The 16,273-nt window shown below is 44.7% G+C and overlaps 1 protein-coding gene across 5 annotated transcripts in view; it reads right to left on the reverse strand.

Annotated features, from left to right (window-relative positions):
* The window catches only part of LOC112250898 (myomegalin), a 113,912-nt gene that overhangs the window by 43,307 nt on the left and 54,332 nt on the right, over window positions 1–16,273 (reverse strand). For 4 of the 5 annotated variants that reach the window (XM_042321621.1, XM_042321608.1, XM_042321612.1 and 1 more), the window contains 4 exons: window positions 13,200–13,323; window positions 12,848–13,026; window positions 11,995–12,109; window positions 3,048–3,101 (listed from right to left, as the gene is read on the reverse strand). In XM_042321621.1, the coding sequence (XP_042177555.1) occupies window positions 3,048–3,101; window positions 11,995–12,109; window positions 12,848–13,026; window positions 13,200–13,323 (472 nt within the window). The remainder of the gene's footprint in view (window positions 1–3,047; window positions 3,102–11,994; window positions 12,110–12,847; window positions 13,027–13,199; window positions 13,324–16,273) is intronic. The other variant, XM_042321613.1, reaches the window with a different exon arrangement.

A 16,273-nucleotide genomic window follows, 5' to 3' on the forward strand; every position in this document is an offset into this window, starting at 1 on the left:
TGATTATTTCACTGTTTATTTATTTGGAAATGACAGAAAAATAAGAAAAGTGGCATAAAGAGAGTAAAGAAAGGCAAAAAAAAGACCAAAGTGGCAGACTGTGATTTGATTGTAATTAGAGCTGGCGTCAGTCAGTCAGGAGACCCAGTTTAACCTTTGGAATAACAATGTGTGTGTGTGTTGTGTCACACATTTACATAAACATGACCTCTTCTCTTTGATTTGTTCTGTAAAACATTATGCAAGCAAACATAAATAGAAGAATAGAATAGAAGACTAAATCTCAATATTTAGTATTTAGTATTTTATTAGGATCCCATGAGCTACTACTCCTTAACTCATCGCGGCACCAGCGACTCCTGTGGTGGGCCGGGCGCAGTGCACGCTAGCCAAGGTTGCCAGGTGCACGGTGTTTCTCCCGACACATTGGTGCGGCTGGCTTCCGGGTTGGATGCGTGTGTTAAGAAGCAGTGCGGCTTCGTCTCTCCCGAGCCCGTACGGGAGTTGTAGCGATGAGACAAAATAGTAGCTACTAAAAACAATTGGATACCACGAAAAAGGGGTAAAAATTCATTTAAAAAAATTAATAATAATTTTAAATCACTGCTTTAGGTCAGATTACCTGTTTTGAACAATGGATGCCAACAATGGACAGAGAGCAAGAGGTGTAGGAGGGAGAGGAAGAGGAAGAAGAGGACGAGGGCAAAGAAGAAAAGGAAGGAGAGCCATCTCTGATGAGATTAGGGCAACACTTGTTGATCATGTGATCAACCACGGTTTGACCATGAGAGAGGCTGGACTGAGAGTTCAGCCCAACGTGAGTCAATTTACAGTGGCGTCCATAATTCAAACCTTCAGAAATGAGAACAGGTATGCAACTATCTAATGACTATCTAATGACTATTTTAGCATTACAGTAATGTACTGTAAAATATGTATGACTGCACAGTATTGCATAAACATTTGTAACTCTAAGCCATCCATTTACTGCACTGCATTGAATGAATGAGGTTGGTTATCATGCTGTACTACATTTTTTTTGTACATTGTTTACAGTTCCTATGCTGAACACATTCTGTGTTTGAATTCTTTACAGAGTGGAAAGGCAAAGACATCATGGAGGACGAGGACACTTGTTTACAGATGTACAAGAGACTGCAATTATAAATATGGTTTTGGCCGACAATGCAATTAGGATTCGAGAGATAAGAGAGCATATCTTGAATAATGACACCATATTTAACAACATCAATGCTGTAAGCCTGTCGACCATACAACGCATCCTCCAACGGCACCGAGTGACGATGAAACAACTTTACAAGGTGCCATTTGAAAGAAACTCTGACAGAGTAAAGAATATGCGACATGACTTTGTAGAGGTATGTATGCAACACAACTTCCAGTACTTCAGACATACCATATTTACTCATCTGTATATCCTTTTGTCTGTTACAGAGAGTATTGGAGCTGGATGCCCATGTAAATCGCCATGAATTTATTTATGTGGATGAGGTTGGATTCAACTGAGTGACTCACCAAAATCCTCATTTGTGTACAGTATGTGTTGTGTGTGTGGTGTGTTTGTGGTGTGTATGTTGGATTCAACCTCACCAAAACCAGAAATGTAATAGGACAGAGGGCAATTACCAATGTCCATGGGGGTAATATAACTATGTGTGCTGCCATCACTCAAAACCGGGTCCTCCATCACAATGCCACACTGGGTCCGTACAACACCGGCCATATGCTCACTTTTCTGGATGCAATTTACACAATGCTTTTCCCCGATCCAGATCAGGAGCCTGCTAGATTTGTGGTTTTATGGGACAATGTTAGTGTTCACCGGGCTGTTCTGGTCCAAAACTGGTTTGCCACCCATCCTACCAATTCCTGGACTGCCCCCCCGGGACCCCACACACACAATTGTGTTCTTTACTGTATTCTAAAGAATATACTTTTGGTTTACATATGTTTATGGTTTTGTTGTATGCTACTGTATACAACAGTAATGTTTGGCCTAATAAATATTTTCTGTTTCTACATTGCATTGGTGTATACAGTGTACTTGTTACCCCTCTCAGCAGATTACTTTCACTGTAGAACATGGTATTGAAATGTAGATATAAGCCTATGAAAGACCAAAGAGCTTTAGATTTAGAACAACAGTGTTTACATGGTCTACCTAAAAATGTACTATTGTGAAAGCAGTGTTGGCCATTTGATGCAAATGCTTAATTCTGACATGTGTTTATGGCATTTGCAATGCAATGTTACATTTTGAAGGAGATGTGAGGCATTTTGCATTTTGTGTGTGCAGTTTTGGGAATTGTGTGTAGAGTTTTGAAAAAAAGGAGACCGTTTTGAAAACTTGTGTAAGCAGTTGAAAAAAACGGTAAGTGAGATATCGAAACTATATATTTGAAATAGAACCCAGCAAGATATCCTCAGTACTATTGAGGGGAAGATTTTAGTGCTGAACAATATATCTGAGTGACCCGAATGCACCAAGTATTTTGATCCTCATTTGTGTACAGTATGTGTTGTGTGTGTGTGGTGTGTTTGTGGTGTGTATGTGTGTGTGTGTGGTGTTGTGAATGTGTGTGTGTGGTGTTGTGAATGTGTGTGTGTGGTGTTGTGAATGTGTGTGTGTGGAGTTGTGAATGGTGTGTGTGTGTGTGTGTGTGTGGTGTTGTGAATGTGTGGTCCAGCTATCTTACATGCAGTTTTCCTTTGGTTCCTACAGAGGGCAACCTCCGACCATTTGTCCCAGGGAGCATGGAGCGGGTTGGGAGGGCTTTCATATACCATTGCCTTGCTATCAAACACACTACTCCAGGCAATGCTGGCTACAGGCCTTGAATTAAATTTCTCAAAGAGCAAACTTTAGCTTATCATCACTTACATGCAAACTAATTTATTGTAGCCCACTTCCCCACTACAGTGCCCCTGTCTGTGTGTGCATGGTCCAAAAGCTTATGTTAAGCCAATGGAATCAGAGTCCCACAACCAGACATACTATAGGATGGCAGTATTCCTGCCACACATACCTGCATCTCTGGCTGGATACAACTCTTCTCTCGACCCATCTCACCCCGCAGCAACTGTGGACAGAAGACAATAAGGATGGTAAATAAGTAACAATAAAAAAATGTATAAACTCATAATGAACCCAATCTTTTGTTCCTCAGAAAACGGTTAAAACAAATATTTGAATGACACGATTGCATGATGGCATGAAATATTTTGAAAATGGCTACATTTTCTGAGCCAGGATATTATAGATTTCACTATCATTTAAGAGGTACTGTTGAACCAACTACATTCTTGGATTCAAAATAGACATGGAGGCATTCATGTGAGTCCTGCTGCATGTAACCCATAAAAGCCATCTGTGATTTGTCATCATCACGGTGGTTCTGGGGTATGTTAGCCTAGCATAGGAGCAGGTGCCAGGGTTCCACTGACCTACTGTACACTCAACATGTTTATGAATACAGGACAGATATGGTAATGGTATCTCAACCCCCCGATAATCTGGGTTCAGCTGTTCATTCCCTTGGGAAGGGGACAGGGAGGGAAGGGAGGGGTAGGACGGAGGGCAGGAGAGGTATGACTAACCTGTGTACAGCGTGACTAACCCATATGTCAGTAGCTAGCAGTGAGTACAGTAGAGTTGGCCCTCACGTGCCCAATCAAATATTAGAACCAGTACTAGGCCTACAGTCACAAAACTAAGTGTGTCATACTGTATATGTGGATAGGTTATGATTTGTGAGAAGGTGTGTGTAGAATCTGTTTGTGACTGTAGTAATTATTATATACTTTCACCTTTACTTTTATTTATTTGATTTGACGTTTTACCAATTTTCATCCCCAATTTCATGGTATCCAATTGGTAGTTACAGTCTTGTCTCATTACTGCAACTCCCGTACAGAATCGGGAGAAGTAAAGGTCGTGAGCCATGCGTCCTCCAAAACACGTACCACCCGAGATGAACTGCTTCTTCACGCAATGCCCGCTTAACCCGGAAGCCAGCTACACCAATGTGTCGGAGGAAACACTGTACACCTGGTGACCATGTCAGCATGCATGCGCCCAGCCCGCCACAGGAGTCGCTAGAGCGCGATGGGACAAGGACATCCCTGCCGGCCAAACCCTCCCCTAACCCGGACGGCACTGGACCAATTGTGCGCCGCCCCATGGGTCTCCCGGTCGGAGCCTTGACTCAAACCAGGATCTCTAGTGGCACAGCTAGCGTCGCAAAATACATTTAGAAACCCATGTTATTCAATTATTGCACCCACACTGATCGCAGTCTGTGACGCCAAGGGCTAAAATAGGAGTCATTCCTATTTCTGACGCAGATCGCGCTGCAAGTCCTACCTTTCCCATCTCCTCATTGGTTTTATAGAAACAGGTACCCGTGTGCCATCTCCTCATTGATTATAACCACGTGGGTGATTGAAAGATGAACTGTTTTGCCGGTAGTTGTGGTAATACAATGAATGTTTAGATGTGATCACTATATAAATTAAATGATGAAAAGGCCTGGAAGAAGGAGAGCTGACTAAAAACGATTCGGTTGGCCATTTTATGTGTGGATTAATTGTCGGAGTAGAGGTCCTTGTGCATTTCAAGTAAAATAACAACTCAATGTTTATATCCCAGGACAAATTAGCTAGCAACAGCAAGCTAGCTAAATAGGACAAATTAACGTTAGCTAGAAAGTGCAAGCTAACTAGCTAAATTACCATAAATGTTTAATGGTTTTCGACCTGTCATTGGTTCAGAGTTTGTTTTGATATTTTAACCTGCGTGTCGGGGTCGGGATCGCGTTTGGTGTGGGGGGGCAAAATAAATGTATGCACGATAGTGCACGCGCGCAGCCGGTTTGGATTCCGTGTTAGACCACTGCGCCACTCAGGAGTACTTTAACCTTTTCACACGTACCAACGAACGGGTGTGATCATTCTACAGTGGTCCCTGGAGCGTACGATCAAACCGGTTTGATTAGAATGCTTATTTAGAACGACCAGTTTCGATTGACAAAACAATCAGCATTTGAGCTAGCCACACTTTTTTCACAGAAACGTTTTGCACAAACACAGTCCGTACAAAGTTAATTTCCTGAATGTGACCAGTTTATTTTTGGATGCAATGTTCAGACTTTCACAGAAGTAGCTACAGCATACACAATCATCCAAACCAGAAAATGTAAGCTATATTGGTCCTAACGCTAACTGAGGAAATATTGACATAACACAAGCAGTCATATTTAGATAACTCTCGGATGATAGAATCCACAATATGAATCAGCTAATAGCAAATACTATTTATAATTCATCACATCACGGGTCAGCTCAATATTGATTGAAATATAATTGAGTAAAACACTTTCTAGATATTGAAAGTAATCCGATGATGGGTAGTTTGTGCGCACCTCCATGTTTGTTTTTAGCGTCAACCAAAGATAATAAGAAGAGACAAGATGAGTTTGGTCAGTTTGCAGTATGCATGTTGAAGGGGGTGTGTCGTGTACAATCATTCACTTCACTTCCAGAAGTCTACCCGAAAGATGACCCCATTATAACATCTTCGGTCTGACAGACGTTTACGTAACACACAGAAGGCATTGTATTATGTCAACAAACATGGTGCGACAACTTGCTGGCAAATAGCTTGGCATTAGCTCATTATAATCAGTACAACCTTCAAAAAAGTATTTTACACACATCATAGGTGACCATTACAATCTATGCAATAGTCAGAATGATTTATTTGTCACCAGAACTTGAAAACGTGAATAAAACTGTAAATACATTTTGCTCCATACATACATACTTACACACATACAGTTGAAATCGGACGTTTACATACACTTAGGTTGGAGCCATTAAATCACGTTTTTCAAGTCGGTTAGGACATCTACTTTGTGCATGACACAAGTCATTTTTACACTAAGTTGACTGTGCCTTTAAACAGCTTGGAAATTCCAGAAAATTATGTCATGTCTTTAGAAGCTTCTGATAAATGATGTCAATTAGCCTGAGTCAATTGGAGGTGTACCTGTGGATGTATTTCAAGGCCGACCTTCAAACTCAGTGCCTCTTTGCTTGACATCATGGGAAAATCAAAAGAAATCAGCTAAGACCTCAGAAAAAAAGACCTCCACAAGTCTGGTTCATCATTGGGAGCAATTGCCAAACGCCTGAAGGTACCACGTTCATCAAACAATAGTACAGTCGTGGCCACAAGTTTTGAAAATGACACAAATATACATTTTCAAAGTCTGCTGCCTCAGTTCGTATGATTGCAATTTGCATATACTCCAGAATGTTATGAAGAGTGATCAGATGAATTGCAATTATTTGCAAAGTCCCTCTTTGCCATGCAAATGAACTGAATCTCCAAAAAACATTTCCACTGCATTTCAGCCTTGCCACAAAAGGACCAGCTGACTTCATGTCAGGGATTCTCTCGTTAACACAGGTGTGAGTGTTGATGAGGACAAGGCTGGAGATCACTCTGTCATGCTGATTGAGTTCGAATAACTGACTGGAAGCTTCAAAAGGAGGGTGGTGCTTGGAATCATTGTTCTTCCTCTGTCAAACATGGTTACCTGCAAGGAAAATCGTGTCATCATCATTGCTTTGCACAAAAAGGGCTTCACGGGCAATCAACCATTTATCGGATCATCAAGAACTTCTAGGAGAGCGGTTCAATTGTTGGGAGGAAGGCTTCAGGGAGCCCAAGAAAGTCCAGCAAGCGCCAGGACAGTCGTCTAAAGTTGATTCAGCTGCGGGATCGGGTAGTACAGTACAGTGCTTGCTCAGGAATGGCAGCAGGCAGGTGTGAGTGCATCTGCAAGCACAGTGAGGCGAAGACTTTTGGAGGATGGCCTGGTGTCAAGAAGGGCAGCAAAGAAGCTACTTCTCTCCAGGAAAAACATCAGGGACAGACTGATATTCTGCAAAAGGTACAGGGATTGGACTGCTGAGGACTGGGGTAAAGTCATTTTCTCTGATGAGTACCCATTCCGATTGTTTGGGTTATCCGGAAAAAGCTTGTCCGGAGAAGACAAGTTGAGCGCTACCATCAGTCCTGTGTCATGCCAACAGTAAAGCATCCTGAAACCATTCATATGTGGGGTTGCTTCTCAGCCAAGGGAGTGGGCTCACTCACAATTTTGCCTAAGAACACAGCCATGAATAAAGAATGGTACCAACACATCCTCCGAGAGCAACTTCTCCCAACCATCCAGGAACAGTTTGGTGACGAACAATGCCTTTTCCAACATGATGGAGCACCTTGCCATAAGGCAAAAGTGATAACTAAGTGCCTCGGGGAACAATTAATCGATATTTTGGGTCCATGGCCAGGAAACTCCCCAGACCTTAATCTCATTGAGAACTTGTGGTCAATCCTCAAGAGGCGGGTGGACAAAAAAAAAAAAATCTGACAAACTCCAAGCATTGATTATGCAAGAATGGGGTGCCATCATTCAGGATGTGGCCCAGAAGTTAATTGACAGCATGCCAGGGCAGATTGCAGAGGTCTTGAAAAAGAAAGGTCAACACTGCAAATATTGACTCTTTGCATCAACTTCACGTAATTGTCAATAAAAGCCTTTGACACTTATGAAATGCTTGTAATTATACTTCAGTATTCCATAGTAACATCTGACAAAAAATATCTAAAGACACTGAGGCAGCAAACTTTGTGGAAATTAATATTTGTGTCATTCTCAACTTTTGGCCACGACTGTACGCAAGTATAAACACCATGGGACCAAGCAGCTGTCATACAGCTCAGGAAGGAAATGCGTTCTGTCTCCTAGAGATGAACGTACTTTGGTGTGAAAAGTGCAAATCAATCCCAGAACAACAGCAAAGGACATTGTGAAGATGCTGGAGGAAACAGGTACAAAAGTATCTATATCCACAGTAAAACGAGTCCTATATCGACATAACCTGAAAAGCCTCTCAGCAAGAAAGAAGCCACTGCTCCAAAACTGGCATAAAGAAGCTAGACTACGGTTTGCAACTGCACATGGGGGCAAAGATCGTACTTTTTGGAGAAATGTCCTCTGGTCTGATGAAACAAAAATAGAATTGTTTGGCCATAATGACCATCGTTATGTTTGGAGGAAAAAGGGGAGGCTTGCAAGCCTAAGAACACCATCCCAACCATGAAGCACGGGGGTGGCAGCATCATGTTGTGGGGGTGCTTTGCTGCAGGAGGGACTGGTGCACTTCACAAAATAGATGGCATCATGAGGTAGGAAAATTAGGTGGATATATTGAAGCAACATCTCAAGACATCAGTCAGGAAGTTATAGCTTGGTCGCAAATGGGTCTTCCAAATGGACAATGACCTTAAGCATACTTCTAACGTTGTAGGAAAATGGCTTAAGGACAACAAAGTCAGGAGGAATGGGCCAAAATTCACCCAACGTATTGTGGGAAGCTTGTGGAAGGCTACCCAAAACATTTGGCCATTTAAAGGCAATGGTACCAAATACTAATTGAGTGTATGTAAACTTCTGACCCACTGTGAATGTGATGAAAGAAATAAAAGCTGAAATAAATCATTCCCTCTACTATTATTCTGACATTTCACATTCTTAAAATAAAGTGGTGATCCTAACTGACCTAAGACAGGGAATTTTTACTAGGACTAAATGTCAGGAATTGTGAAAAACTGAGTTTAAATATATTTGGCTAAGGTGTACATAAACTTCTGACTTCGACTGTACATAAATACTGTGGCAGATGGCAGGGAGAGGTGAGGGGAGTGGTGATTGAAGGGAGATATCTTGCAGCCCACTGGCTCCACCCTGGGCCTTATATGGACTTCCTGCCCCAACGAGGCAAGCCTGTGATTCATTAAGGCATGGAGTGCTTGGGGATAAAAGAGGAAAATGGAAAATGTGTGTTATGGAGAGTGTGAGAAGAGAGAGAATTATCTGTGTGATTACCCCCACTGTGTACCGAACCGGTTTGGCTGAGGACCCGCGTTTTAGGACTACCCCTGAAGAACGGAACGGACAATGAGAACGGATTACTGGTTGCTGAATTCCCCCCTTTCCCACCGTGTGCATATCTCCCTAATAAATTACCCATTTGTATTCTAGTTGTGCTTCGTGTGTGTGTTTATTGAACTTGGTGACGTAGAAACTACACCCCCTTGAGCCTACTACATGTGATGGAGAATGCGGGCAAAGCAAACCAAGCTCAATAACTAAACAGACTGGTGGAGGCGAACATAGTGCAGCAGGCTATGCATTGGGTGCTGCTGGAGGACCAGCATCAGCAGACTGCTCTCCTGCGAGCTAAACTCAGCCAGCTGACAGCCGCCCAGGCCGGGGCGTGTCTGCAGGTGCAGCAGTCTCTTGTCCCAAACCCAGTTAGTTTATACTGATGCTGACAGAGGCTGACGAAATCAAGGCTTACCTCCATGCCTTCGAGGGGACGGAGGCTAGGGAGAAATGGCTCCATGAGCAATGGGCCAGCCTGCTAGCACCTTTCCTGTCAGGCGTGTCAGTTCGACGCCTACCCCATGCCCCGAAATGATGAACTAATCGAACGGCTAGGAACCGTCCGATTTATCAGCATGCTCGACTTGACGGGTTATTGGTGCCCTTTGGGGGACAAAAGGGATGGGAAAAAACTGCTTTCGCCACCCCTGACAGGCTGTTCCACTACAAGAAGCTGTCCTTTTTGAGTTGCACGGGGCCCTGGCCACCTTCCAGAGGTTGATGGACCGGATTCTCCGTCCCCATCGTGAGTACGTGGCGTCTGACTTCGGTGATGCTGTGATCCGTGGGAGCGAGGCAGGCCTTACAGGGGGCGGGGCTAACAGCTAACCCAAGGAAATGTCGGCTCTGCCTGTGGGAGGCTGAGTACCTGGGGTACACGGTCGGGAGGGGTTGTGTCAAACCCCAGGTGAAGAAAGTGGAGGAAATTCGGGACTGGCCCCGCCCCCTCACCAAGAAGCAGGTGCGCACGTTTGTGGGGTTGACTAGTTACTACCGGAGATTTATTCCCCACTTTGCCTCCCTAGTCAGTCCCCTGACTGATCTGACCAGGAGCCGTCTACCAGTCCAGGTGACGTGGACCGATTAGACAGAGAAAGCCTTCCAGGACCTAAAGGGAGCACTGTTCTGGAGTCATGCTGATGACCCCGGACTTTTCCGAACCACTGGTGGTTCAGACTGATGCGTCCGAAATGGGTGGGTGCCGTCCTATCACAGCTACAAGAAGGTGAGGAACACCCAGTCGGAATCAAGACATTAGTCGGAAGCTGTTGCCGCAGGAACAAAGATATTCCACTGTGGAGAAAGAATGGTTGCTGGAGACGCTGAAATATTACTTATTGGGACGGCACTTCACCCTCGTAATGGACCATGCACCACTGGTTTGGATGTCACGGAATAAGGACAGTAACGCCCGGGTGACCCGCTGGTTCCTATCCTTACAGCCTTTTGATTTCTCTGTCGTCCACAGATCAGGTGCAGCCCATGGAAATGCTGATGCCCTCTCCAGGAGGAATGCTCTAGGGAGCTGGACCACCCCTCCGTTCCGACAGGAGATGAGGGTGGAGGGTGTGTGGCAGAAGGCAGGGAGAGGTGAGGGGAGTGGTGATTTGAAGGGAGATAGGCTCCACCCCCGAGCCTTATATGGACTTCCTGCCCCAACGTGGCAAGCCTGTGGATCATTAAGCCATGGAGTGCTTGGGGGTAAAAGAGGAAGCGGGCTGCACAAACGGGAAGAGGACTGAGAGGAAAACGTGTGAGAAGAGAGAGAATTGTGTGATTACCCCCACTGTGTACCGAACCGGTTTGGCTGAGAATCCGAGTTGTAGGATTACCCCTGGAAAACCAGACAATGAGAACGGATTGTGGACTGTGAACTGGTGGTTGAATTCCCCCCCTTTCTCTCTGCTACCACACGGCAAGCTGTACCGGAGCGCCAAGTCTAGGTCCAAGAGGCTTCTAAACAGATTATTTGCATTGCCCCCCCCCCCTCTCCCCACCACTGCCACTCTCTGTTGTCATCTATGCATAGTCACTTTAATAACTCTACATGTACATACTACCTCCACTAACCGGTGCCCCCGCACATGGACCAGCACCCCCCTGTATATACTGTTTTTTTTTTTACTGCTGCTCTTTAATGACTTATCCATATTGTTGGTTAGGGGCTCGTAAGTAAGCATTTCACTGTAAGGTCTACACCCGTTTTATTCAGCGCGTGTGACTCATAAAATGTTATTTTGAAATTTGGTTTTGATTTCCCACAGTATGCAAATCTCCCTAATAAATGACCTATTTGTATTCTAGTTGTGCTTCGTGTTCATGTTTGGTTTTTGAACTTGGTGACATGGAAACCCCACCACCTTGAGCCTGCTACAATACATACTGTATGCTCCAGTAGAAACGCAACACGGTATCCAGAAAATAAGGCACTTACTTTGATAGGAACGCACACATGTCCAAAGTTATTATCTGTAAGGAAGACACCAGCCAGACAATGTGACAATTCGTGCAAAACTGCACATGTCTGCATACTTGATCTGCGGAAACATTGGTGAAGTGCGTGGGCTCTCCTCGAAGACAGAAGTTTGTCCGGCTCAGTAAAGCCTCAAACAAATTGTCCGCAGCGCTGAAATGAGCTCCTTCTATGCGACTTAATGAGGATGAGGAACACACCTCAATTCAAACTGTTGTTAAAAAATACAACTTGTTAGAAAATCATTTGAAATTGACAAGTTGAAACATAGCCTATCAATAATTAACTGTCCTGTTGCGTAATAATCACATTTTGGAACCGTGAATGCATTCTATGTGCATAAAAAAACTCATGCTGGGGCGACCGAACTCACGTATGAAAAGGTTAAGTGAACTGTGAGAGAGAGAGGCTGAGGGGTTGGATTTAGGATACCGATGTTATACACTGTAATAAGCTATGTAAAAAAAATGGACTTTCATTTACCTCTGCATCCCTGTCTTCCTTCTGGAGGGAAGTCATGAGGTCGTGAACTCTGACCTCCAGCTCTCCGACCCGGTGGCTCAGCAACCTCCTCTCCTCAGTCAGGTCCTCTATTACTCTGAGGGAGAGCGAGGGAGAGCAAGAAAGTGAGAGAGGTAGAGAGAAAGACAGCAGTAGGGCACGACTCCGGCACCGTTTCTCTGTCAATTTTATCAGTGTGATTCTCTGCCTCTGACCCTATTACGGGGGCTGAGTCACTGGCTTGCTCGTTCTCTTCCCTCCTTCCTGTCCTCAGGCTCCTGCGGTGGGAAGATCTTTGTGGGCTACACTCGGCCTTGTCTCAGGGTAGTAAATTAGTGGCCTGTTGATATCCGTTTAGTGGTGTGGGGGCTGTGCTTTGCCAAAGCGGGTGGGGTTATATCCTGCTTTTTTGTCCCTGTCCGGGAGTAACTTCCGATCCCCCCTGTCTCAGTCTCCTGTATCTATGCTGCAATAGTCTATGTGCCGGGGAGCTAAGGTCAGTCTGTATCTGGTGTAATTCTCCTGTCTTATCTGGTGTCCTGTGTGATCTTAGATATGCTCCCTCTAATTCTCCCATCTCTCTGTCTCTCTCCCCTCCCAGAGGACCTGAGTCCTAGGACCATGTCTCAGGACTACCTGGCCTGACGACCCCTGGCTGTCCCCGTCCCGAGTCCACCTGGTCGTGCTGCAGACCCAATTTCTGCTGTTCTGCCTGCGGCCATGGAACCCTGACCGGGCATTAAACTCTGATCTGGCATTAAATTCACACATTCTGAGAGAAACAACACACTGACATGCCAGTCACACCTCGATCAGCACCTGTCCTCCTGCTAACCTGTCCTTTTCTGCCAGGGCCCCCTGCTGCAGCCTGGATCCCAGTGACCCGCCCTCACACTTCTCCTCTTCCTCCTCCATCTTCATCATCATCTCTCTCTCCAGGGCCAAGCAGCACTGGGACTCAGCCTCTGCCAGAGAGGCCATCTTCTCAGCCTCGCCCCGCGCTAACTGGGCCTCCTGACAACACAATGCATCAGGAGTGTCAGTGTATGTTCCAAATGTAACCACAGAATTTGAAACTGAGAAACAAAGTGTATTGGAATCATCAACATTGGAATAATACTAGTTTCTGTCAAAACTATGTGACCTCCTGCATTAGTGTGTGTGTGGTGTGTGTGTGCGCGCGTGACCTCCTGCAGCAGCTCGACCTTGGTCTCGAGGATCTCCTGAATGTGGCTGATCTCCTGCTGCCGCTCCTCACAGTGACGCTGCAGCTCCTCCTCATTCTGATTGGTCAGGCTCGCCGCCGCCGTCCTATCAGAGCACATGAACACGTCGACAAGGCTTGAGTATGATACAGTGCAGAATGAGAATATCACATCCTGTAACTGGGGTGGCAGGGTAGCCTAGTGGTTAGAGCATTGGACTAGTAACCGGGCTAACAAGGTACAAACCCCTGAGCTGACAAGGTACAAATCTGTCATTCTGCCCCTGAACAGGCAGTTAACCCACTGTTCCTAGGCCTTCATTGAAAATAAGTATTTGTTCTTAACTGACTTGCCTAGTTAAATAAAGGTAAAATATATATATATTTTTTAAACTCTATTTATACAACATACGTAAATAAAACATGATACATGGTTCTGTAGATGCTTTAACTGTTGTACTGCAGGGTTAGCCGTTTGCTGGAGTCTATGTATCGACTGTTCCAAAGATTAAAAGCCAACAAGCTCTCTCCCTGGAGAGTGATAATGTACGATAAACAGTAAGCCATGGACTGAGGCTTGGCCCCTGCTCTCTACATCTAACTAGGCAAAAGAGCATAATTTCTCTCTCATTTATTGCGGCCCTCTGACATTTATTGTGGCCCTCTGACATTTATTGTGGCCCTCACTATTACAGCGAGCGCCCATCACTGCTCGTCGCTCACCACCTAACAGTACCATTAGAGTTAGCCCAGGGCCGCTTCTCTCAAGAGAGTGTCGCTCTAACTGCTTGTCCCCTGTGGCCCTCTATATGTCATAGTCTTTTTTAGAACTCTAACGACAATCACAGAGCTAGCTGTTTATTTATGAATCCGGGAGAGCGCCACTTGGCCCTGGCACCCTTGTTGAACCACAACAGGTCAACTAGACTTCAGGAGGTCTAGAGGGACTGACCCTGGACCCATACTCCTTTAGGGTGAACGTGCCTTGACGAAGCACTTAACTGATTTATTAAGTCATTACTTCTCTGTATACAGTGCTGATTAATTAACATCGTTATTTGTTCACAGGCTGATTCGTGTATCAAATCAGGTGCTGATTGGTACAGATGTAGGATCTTCATTTGATCGCCATGTTGCAGGAGAACCTTCCTGCAATACAGGAAAAGTCAAACGTGTAGTGTATTTGAGGTTTAAAATGCTTCCGAAGTTTGTAATTTCCAGACATGGTGTTCCCTTACGAAAAATGTATCAACCCAGACAAAAATGTCCATTAATTATAATTCCCACGTAATAATTCCCATTTCCTGATGCTCTAGGTTTACGCTGTAGCAAACGGGCTCAAATTAAGGTCCTGCATATGTAGATAGTTGTGTTACATTATTGTTCTTGTGTTAAGTCGTGTTACATTATTACTCTTGAGAACAACAAACAGAAGGGCTAGTACATTACATTTCACTCATTTAGCAGTTGCTCTTATCCAGAGTGACTTACAGTTTATCTTAAGATAACAACTTTATTGGGGGGAAATGTACTTACTACGACTGATATGTGGTTGTCAGCAAGGTCAGTGCTAGTAGGGGGGCGCCATGAGGTATAGTACAAGTAAAAGAATACATCCATTAAGCAGTACTAATGAAGGAATGACTGTTTTACAATGAGTAAGTCTAGAAAGGTGATGAAAGTGGGAAAGTTCTACTTTAAGGTGAGAGTGTGATGTTCGGAGAGGGGTTGATTGGAGAGGGTATACAGCAGGGGTAGGCAACTAGGGCAGATGTTTGTCGGAGCGGATGGTCGGGGCCCAATATAATTAGAATAATTTCTACACTTCAAATTGACCACAACTGAACCTCAATTTAAGCCAGTTTGTTTACAGCAGGAAAATAGTCCTGCAGCAACAGGAAAATGTACAGTGCATTTGGAAAGTATTCAGACCCCTCGATTTTTTCCACATTTTGTTACGTTACAGCCTTATTCAAAAATGTTTTTCTCATCTTTCCACACACAATAACCTACAATAACAAAGCAAAAACAGGTCTTTAGAAATGTTTGCAAATGTATTAAAAATCAAAAACTGAAATATCACATTTACAAAAGTATTCAGACCCTTTACTCAGAACTTGTTGAAGCACCTTTGGCAGTGATTAGAGCCTAGAGTCTTGGGTATGACGCTACAAGCTTGGAACACCTGTATTTGGGGAGGTTCTCCCATTCTTATCTGCAGATCCTCTCAAGCTCTTTCAGGTTGGATAGGGAGCGTCTCTGCACAGCTATTTTCAGGTCTCTCCAGAGATGTTCAATCTGGTTCAAGTCGTGGCTCTGGCTGGGCCATTCAAGGACATTCAGAGACTTGTCCCGAAGCCAGTCCTGCGTTGTCTTGGCTGTGTGCTTAGGGTCGTTGTCCTGTGGGAAGGTGAATATTCGCCCCAGACTGAGGTCCTGAGAGCTCTGGAGCAGGTTTTCATCAAGGATCTCTCTGTACTTTGCTCCCTTCATCTTTCCCTCGATCCTAACTAGTCTCCCAGTCCCTGTCGCTGAAAAACATCTCCACAGCATGATGCTGCCACCACCATGCTTCATCTTAGGGATGGTGACAGGTTTCCACCAGATATGAGGCTTGATATTCAGGCCAAAGAGTTCAATCTTGGTTTGATAAGACCAGAGAATCTTTATCTCATGGTCTGAGAGTCCTTTAGGTGCCTTTTGGCAAACTCCAAGAGGGCTGTCATTTGTCTTTTACTGAAAAGTGGCTTCCGTCTGGCCACTCCACCATAAAGGCCTGACTGGTAGAGTGCTGCAGAGATGGTTGTCCTTCTGGAAGGTTCTCCCATCTTCACAGAGGAACTCTGGAGCTCTGTCAGAGAATCGATCGGGTTCTTGGTTACCTCCCTTCCCCAGATCTGTGCCTCGACACAATTCTGACTCTGAGCTCTACGGACAATTCCTTCGACCTCATGGATTGGTTTTTGCTCCGACATGCACTGTCAACTGTGGGACCTTATATAGACAGGTGTGTGCTTTTCCAAACAATTTCCAATCAATTGGATTTACCACAGGTGG

This window comes from Oncorhynchus tshawytscha, linkage group LG01 (assembly GCF_018296145.1).
Source record: "Oncorhynchus tshawytscha isolate Ot180627B linkage group LG01, Otsh_v2.0, whole genome shotgun sequence".
In the NCBI taxonomy this organism is placed as follows: domain Eukaryota; kingdom Metazoa; phylum Chordata; class Actinopteri; order Salmoniformes; family Salmonidae; genus Oncorhynchus; species Oncorhynchus tshawytscha.